This window comes from Furipterus horrens, unplaced genomic scaffold (assembly GCF_987537825.1).
Source record: "Furipterus horrens unplaced genomic scaffold, mFurHor1.1.pri manual_scaffold_3, whole genome shotgun sequence".
NCBI classification, from domain to species: Eukaryota; Metazoa; Chordata; class Mammalia; order Chiroptera; family Furipteridae; genus Furipterus; species Furipterus horrens.
The window spans coordinates 17,987,043-17,995,218 of record NW_028327173.1 but is presented as its reverse complement, the minus strand read 5'-3'; the positions used below and the strand labels follow the sequence as shown (position 1 = coordinate 17,995,218).

At 41.8% G+C, this 8,176-nt stretch overlaps 1 protein-coding gene across 1 annotated transcript; it reads right to left on the bottom strand.

Moving 5' to 3' along the window:
- Positions 1-5,039: 5,039 nt before the first annotated feature.
- Positions 5,040-7,010, bottom strand: ATP5IF1 (ATP synthase inhibitory factor subunit 1). Its single transcript, XM_090271514.1, has 3 exons — positions 6,875-7,010; positions 6,690-6,781; positions 5,040-5,304 (listed from the first exon to the last, which is right to left on the bottom strand). The coding sequence occupies exons 1-3, from the start codon at positions 6,959-6,961 to the stop codon at positions 5,157-5,159; spliced, it is 327 nt and encodes a 108-aa protein (XP_090127640.1). The 5' UTR covers positions 6,962-7,010; the 3' UTR covers positions 5,040-5,156.
- Between the last annotated feature and the right edge of the window lie 1,166 nt (positions 7,011-8,176).

Genomic DNA, 8,176 nt, shown 5'->3' with positions numbered 1-8,176 from the left:
AACTGGGTTCCTGTTATCTGTCTCCTTGATGGGTGATTTAAGCTTCTCACTTGCTGGTTGGTGAGGAGAGGTGTAAACCATCTGCTCCTTAGTGTCCTTGGTTAAGATAAGATCTTTTGATCTATTAGCAGGCTGTTAATTGCTAAGCCTTAACTATTTGTCTTCCTTTCCCTCATTCCACTTGCCAAGGAATTTTTCTAGCTTCTTGCTATCCTGACACAGTATCAAAAAGTTGGACACAAGTATTGGTGAGGATGTAAACAAACTGGAACTCTTGTAAAGACATTGCTAATGGGAATGCAAAATGCTGCAGCTGCTGTAAACAAAAGTTTGGCAGTTTGTCAATAAGTTAAACATAGAATAAACATATGACTCAGCAATTGCACTCCTGGGCATGGATCCAAAAGAACTAAAAACAGATGTCCAAACAAATACTTGTACATGAGTGTTTAGCAGCACTATTCACAATAGACAAAAGCTGGAAAGAAACCAAATGTCCGTCAACTAATAAATGGATAACCAAAAGTTGTATAACCATACAACAGAACATTAGTCTGTCATAAACAAGGAATGAAGTACTAAAACATGCTACATGGATAAACCTTGAAAACATTACACTAAGTGAAAGCTAGATACAAAAGGGCACATTTTATATGATTCCATTTATACAAAATATTCAAAATAGGCAAGTCTACATGTAGAGACAGAAAGTAGAAGTTGGGTGGAGGGCGAAATGGAGAGTGACTGCTTAATTGTTACAGAATTTGAAGGGTGATAAAACTATTTCATCCTGTTCAACATGTTTGCACAAAATTAAAAATTGTAATTTATTAATTTTAAAGACAGAGGACAGGAGAAAGCAGGCGAGAGCGAGAGAAACACTAATTTGTTGTTTCACTTATTTACGCATTCATTGGTTGCTTCTTGTACGTGCCCTGAGGAGCAAACCCGAAACCCTGGCATGTAAAGAATGCTCTAACCAACTGAGCAACCTGGCCAGGGCCTTGCACAACGTTTTTATATACTAAATGCCACTGAATTTTACAATTTAAATGGTTAATGATTAGTTTTATATTATGTGAATTTTACCTTAATTTAAAAAAAAGTAGTGAACAAGAGAAATCTGTGTAATCTGCTAATTGTGAGGCTGTGCCAGGTGGCACCAAGTGAAGCAGTGGCATATTTGTCCCCATGCTTCTTTGTTCCTTTGCCTGCTCCCAAGCTTATTATTCCTTTCTAGTGCTTGAAGTTAGATTCCTCGAAGTAGTGTACAAGTGGTTTAGGTGTTTTCTGCTTACTAAAGGACTATACTTAAGAAGAGGAAAAGAAGGGAGGGAGAGAGGTTGGAAAGAAAGGAAGGAAGGACAGTGATTACGCTTACAAGTGGCCAACCCAGCCCTTAGAAGAGTGGTAGGATCTCCAGCCACACTACCTCCCCCTTCCCCATCATTCCCCTCGATGTTACAGATGGACAGGCTGAACTATTAATTCTCTGGTAACCCATGCTTCTTCAAATGCTGTCACACAGCCTTTAATGCCACACCCTCCCTTTTACCTGGCCACTGTTATACCTCTTTCACCACAAGGTCCCTTGAAGCCCCAGCTCTGGGTGGTGCCTGTCCAGTGACCCCCAAACCCCACCCTTCCAGCATTCTGCACTCACCATCAGAATACTTCCCACATTGTTTAGTCATTTGTCTTTCCTAATCAGCTGTGGGTTCCATAAGGACAGGAGCTGTGATTATTTTGTAGTTGTATTCCTAGTGTATATCAAGTGCCCAGTATATAGTAGATGCTAAATAAAAAATTTAATTATCTGAATTATATGAATTTGAAGAATCTGAAAACGGACTATGCATATTCTAGAAAAGTGGAATGACCCAGAGTCCTTTTGGTGGAAATTAGATGACACAAGGTAACTCTTTCAGAACAAATGTCACCCTAAGCTATAGTACCCTGCTTGGTGAGCAGAATGTGGGCTCTATTTCAGTCCTCCCTGGCCTCTTCAATTAGGTGTCCTTATTCAGTGAACAACCTGCAGCCCATACCTTATGCAGATCGGTAAGGATCCTTTATATCCATGGTTCTCAACTCCAGCCACATACTGGAAAAACCTGGAGCTTTTTGAAAATACTCATGCCGAGGACCCAAACTCAGAGTTTTAGATTGAATCAGTGCTGAAGCATCAGGTTAATTTTAAAGCTCCCTAATTATTTCAATGTGCAGTCTGGATTGAGAATTACGATTTTGTATTTATTGGTATGAAAATCTCAAAGTGAGCTCTATTACAAATGTGTTTGCACCATATAGGCATGCATTGACATATGGATGGTATTCATGTCACAGCCAAAATGCTAACGAAATGCCAACTACTGGCATTTCTACTTTTACTGCCAGGAATCTCTCCCTTTACTACCCACACCCAGATGTCCAGGGAAGTCCCCTGACCTGTCTCACATTGAGGAGGGAGTGAATAGGCAGCTGAACCACTAAAATGGAACTGCAACTCGAGATTGTGGGACCAGTTCTGAAGGCAAGTCCTTGCTCAGCACAAGCCTGGTTATGTGACCTTGAAAAAGTTACTTCACAGTTCCCTGATTCAGTTACTTTGGTTATAAAATTAAACTAATGGTATGGACATATTTGCCAGAAATGAGATTTAATGAGCAAAACAATTTTTAAATTTAATTTAATTTAATTTATTTTTAGAGAGAGGGGAAGGGAGGGAGAAAGAGAGGCAGAAAGAGCGATGTGTGGTTGCCTCTCACACTCTACCAACTGGGAACCTGGCCCGCAACCCAGGCATGTGCCCTGACTGGGAATTGAACCGGCAACCTTTTGAGTTGCAGGCTGGCACTCAAGCCACTGAGTCACACCAGCCAGGGGTAAAACAATTTTAAAAATATATATATTTAAAACCTCTTTCCTTTTTTGTAGTATTTTCCTAATTGTATTCTGTAAAATGTTACATTCTAAAATGTTAATTTTGAACATACTTTAATTTTGAATCCTTAAATAGCATTCATATTAAGAACTATATTAAATGTCATTATTATTATACTTAATAAAATACCTTTGCAAGTGCTCTATGCCCAAGAAGGCCAGCCCATTTCATAAACTATTGTACTTGGTCCTCAAACAACGTTAGTGCACATCAGAATCACCTGCAGGAGTTTATTAAAACAGATTGCTGAGTCCTACCTCAGTTTCAGCAGGTCTTGTGCTGGGGCCTGGGAATTTCCATTTGTAATAGCCCAGATGCTGCTGGATCGTGGGCACTTGGTAGTCTTAAATTAGGCTGCTCTAAGAAGTATTCACTTTATCTTTTTAAGAATTCAAGCTGCCCTGACCAGTGTAGCTCAGTCAGCTGGGCATTGTCCCACAAAATGAATAGTTGCAAGTTTGATTCCTGGTCAGGGCACATGCCTAGGTTGCAAGTTCAGTCCCAGGTTGAGGTGCATACAAGAGGTAACTGATTGCTGTTCCTCTCCCTCTCTTCCCCTCTCTCTAAAAATAAATAAAATCTTAAAACAAATAAAAAAGAATTCAGGATTATGATTCTTCATCTTCATTAATATTTTTTTAATCCTTAGTGGAGAACATGCTTACTGATTTTAGAGAGGGGAATGGATGGAGGGAGAGGGAGAGAGAAACATTGATCAGTTGCCTCTTGTTTGGGGACTGAACCTGCAACCTAGGCATATGCATTGACTGGGAATCAAACTCATGACCTTCCAATCTATAGGATGACACTCTAACCAACTGAGCCACTCTGGCCAGACCTTCATCTTCATTTTAAGGTTTCAACTTCTTAATTGCTTTATTCAATCATTACTAGACTTCTATTAAAAATAAAATGTCAAGAGCAGATGGTATGTCTCTATTAAGGAATCAACTTAGGAACAGCACTGCTAATAAAGCAATTCACTCATTATTAAAAGTCACAAAAACACTATCACCTACAAACTTAGGGGATTTTGTATGTCTTTTAAATTTTTTGGTCAATAAAAGCAAAACGGAAGATGTTTGTTACTTGTTCCTTAACTAATTTGTAAACTTTTCAAACTTTGTACTGTTTTAGTTTTTAAAAAGGTATGTGAATTAGCATGATCATTTTTTGCACTTTGTCATTTTGTTGCTGGCCACTTGTTATCTCAGCACTCACACCTCAGGACTGTCTACAAACTTCCCATCAGCAACATCAGTGGATGTTTTGGAAACAGCCATCTAGTGTTTTGTGTCCAAGGGCAGGGCAATGATTTGTATAAGGTTTTATCATCCAATGGCCTTAAGGCCTTTGTGTATAGGTAATAGGGTCTTGCAACAAATGACTCACCATAATTCTGGGGCAGGGACAAATTATTTACTGAACCATTGAATTGAAAATGTCTTGCTAATGGCCCAAAATATCACCTCAATTTTTTTTTTTTTTTTTTGGTCTAGAGGATTTACGCAACTAATTTGTATAATAATCTAGTTAAACAAGACCTTAAAGTCTAATTTGAACAAAAGTACACTAGGCAAAGCAAAATATAACCTAAGATATAATTCTGATTCTCTATTATTAGACATGGATTAGGAATCAAAAACCTTAGATGCCAAATCTTAATTCCAGTTTACTAACTGTAGGCAATACATAATTTCTAATTCCAGTTCTCTCAATCTTCACAGATATTTAGAACAAGAATAACTGGTTCATATGAAGAGTTCTCTCTAACCCATTTTATAAATGCAAAATGGACTGATGATGCCTTGGATTGTATCTTTTGGCAATTATTCATCTGTTTTCTAGGCTGCTCTTGACCTTGGATTGGGGTTTATCCTTCCAGAAGCTGTCTCTGAACCTCTGACCAATATCAGACAGGGAAAGGGGCCTTTCCCTATATCACACCTGCCTCCCCACAACCCCCATGCGGCATAGCACTTACCATGCTGTGCTTTGTCTTCAAGCTCCCTACTGCAGGTACCCTGATTCATTTTTGTTGTCCAGTAGTGTGTACCCCTGCCCCTCTCCAGATGGTAGAAGGCATTAGACACAGTTCAATGATGACAATTTATTATAATCTGTTGGCAGCACAGATAAGATATTAATTACCAGAATTATATCTCCATAGAGGTGGGCAATATGTAGCCATTCTATGGGGAACTGTGTGCACTTAATCATCAGCATGCTCTTTTAGTTTCTTGATGGTCTGCCTGTGCCGCTCAATTTCATTCTGCAGACGCTCAATCTCCTTTTTATGATGACCGATCTCATCTTCATGGTGTTTCTTCAAAGCTGCCAGTTGTTCTCTAGTCTTTGATCTACAAGTACACAATGGCTCTGGGTTTAATCCTAATCTGTCATCCCAAAGTGATGTCTAAGCATAATCTGCAATACCTAAGGCAAAGGAGTCCCAGTCCCACAGGAGTCTGGCTGGTCATCCTCTCCTACCTTTTTAAGTCCCACTAGTGAAAAAATACTCCACCTTAAGATGTATTCATCTTTAGGAGATGACCAAAATGATTTAATTTTTCTGGTGCTAGTGCCTGAAATATCATCATTCATGAGCTATTCCTTTTAGATGCCTTAGAGCAGAAAACTCCAGAGAGGTGAGGCGCAAGTCCTCAATACCTTATTGTAATAACAGAGAACAGAATCCCTTTTTGGGAAAATGAAGGGGGAATGGACAAAGGAGTATAGTTAATGGACAAATATGTGTAATCTCTCCTAATTTATGTAGGGCTTTCTTTGCCTAGAGAAATTCATGGCCCACTGTAAAGGCCAAAAAGAACGGGGGGAAAAGATGGGGCTCCTGCATGAGCAGTACTTGGCAGTCCAATTTAGGTCTTAATAAGAAATGATTCAAATGCTGATTTGGCAACATTTGGGCCCAATAAAATATAAGGGCCCAATTAGATGGTCTCTAAGGGCTGTACTTCGGCATATCTGGTGTGGCAGGTGACACGGTTATAATTCTTAAGAGTAAGGGAGGGCAGAGAGAAAAGATAGGCCAAAGGAGAAGCAGAAATGAGATTAATTCTGTGCTGGTCCCCAATGTGCAGAGAAGTCAGTAAAAGATAACTCAGGGTTGGTAAATATGTGAACAGAGGCCCAGCCCACTTCATACTCTTTTAAGAGTGAGAATTTATCCAGCTGGGCGGAGCTGGGCAAAAATCTCAAGGAAGTGGGGGAGGGAGGTGCAACCACGAGCACTCAGCTTCAATGACCCACTTGGAGACCTTTGGAGGTCTAGGAATGGCGGAGAGGGTCTTAAGAGTCAGGGGATCCATCTACTGGGCGCTAAGCCGTGTGGTGGAGCAAACAGTGTACAGGGGTGAGTCAGTCTCAGAGGGTCTGCATGTATTGGGCAGTCGGCTCTGGGCAATGCAAAGAACCTGGAGGACGTTTTGCAAGACCGGGGAAGAACTCCACGAGGAGATGGTAAATGATTCTGGAAGAGTTGGGCCGTGGTTTTAAGAGTCCTGGAGACGCACAGGGGGAATGGCTTGAATGAGGGGTGGAGGCGTTCTGGGATTACTTAGCAGAGCATTGGGACCAGGGGTGTAATGGGTTCCGGGACCCGGGAATTCTGTTGGGAGGTTGGGGCGTACCATGGCAGCAGAGAGGGGTGGGTAGGACGATAAGTTTAAGAAGGCCTAGAAGACTGAGAGATCTAGGGCTGGATTCCGGACCCTGTGGGCCTTACCGGAAGTATCGTTCCTCTTCAGCCTGCTCTCTTTTTCCGAAGGCCCCACCGGCCTCCCTCACTGAGCCCGCGCCGGAGCTGACATTATCTGACTGCGGAGAGAGACAAGGACATTGGTAAAGGTGTGGCTGGAGAGAGAGCATCCGCGCTCAGGGCTGGGGCAGCGGACACTGCCGCGGGCCTACCCGTTCGGAGCTGAAGCATCGGGTTTGCATTCCCCTCGCGCCACACACACCGAGCCGCATCCCCGCCGCCAACGCCGTGACTGCCATGATTGTCAGTGCAACAGAACTCCGGACGCAGACGGTGAAGATTCCCTGTAGTTCCTAAGGGCACCAGCTAGCCAATCGTTTCTATGAAGAGGCGGGATGAACTCACGAAGAGCGAATCAGAAAATGGAGGAGGCGGGGTTCCACTAGTTCACAGCGAATCCTGAGCAGGAAGCGGGCCTATTCTTAGCCAACCCCTAGCAAGGTCTCCAGGGCCCGAGGATTAGAACAATAAGGGAGGAGGTTGGAAGGGAGGGGCACGAGGGGGTCTGAAGCCATCAGAAAAAACAACAACATGGCGTCCCGCCCACCCAACGATTACAATCCTAAATTTATTATTAAACACTCAAAGGAAGTCTTCTTTTTCCTGGATCACTAGAGTCAATAAGATGCTATGAGAATAAGATAAAAAATGTCAATAAGACGCTATAGGGGTTAGGTGGGGGATATCTATATCCAGGATACAGACTTAGTTGTGTTGTGAGTAAAAACATTGTATGTGTACGTACGTATATGGTTTTTTAAGCGCTATAAATGTCCTTTTGTTGTAATGACATTTTATTCTCAAGTCTCAGCTTAAATGTCCCCTCAAAGAAACCATCCCTGACATTAGTCATTCTATCATAGCTCCCTGTTTTGTTCTCTCTCTCTGGACTTTACTCCTTTTGAAGTTATCAGAGCCTTGATCAAGTGGGCACTGAATTAGCATTTGTAAAATGAATTAATATGTTATCGAGTGGGCATGATAACTGGACTTTTGGCAATGTGGTGCAATGAAGTCAAGAACGTAAGTTAGGAGTCTTAAGGAAGGTTTTGCCTTGACCTTCCTTCAGCCATCTAACAAATGTGAACAAGGAAGTAGTTCAGCCCTGGCTGGTGTGGCTCAGTGGATTGAGTGCCGACTTGCAAACCAAAGGGTTGCCTCTTTGATTTCGAGTCAGGGCACATGCTTGGGTTGTGGGCCAGGTCCTCCCCAGTGAGGGGCGCAGGAAAGGCAACCACACGTTGATAGTTCTCTCCCTTCCTTTCTCCCTTCCTTCTCTCTCTAAAAATAAATAAAATCTTTTAAAAAATGTAACCACAATACTGTTATTTAAAAAAAAAAAAGGAAATAGTAGGTTATAGCCTTTGTCTCCAACATTTTGTCTCTCTGGGCCCAGTTTTTTTTCTCCTTTAGATGAGAGGGTTAGGCCAAATTATCTATTTTATTCATGGTTA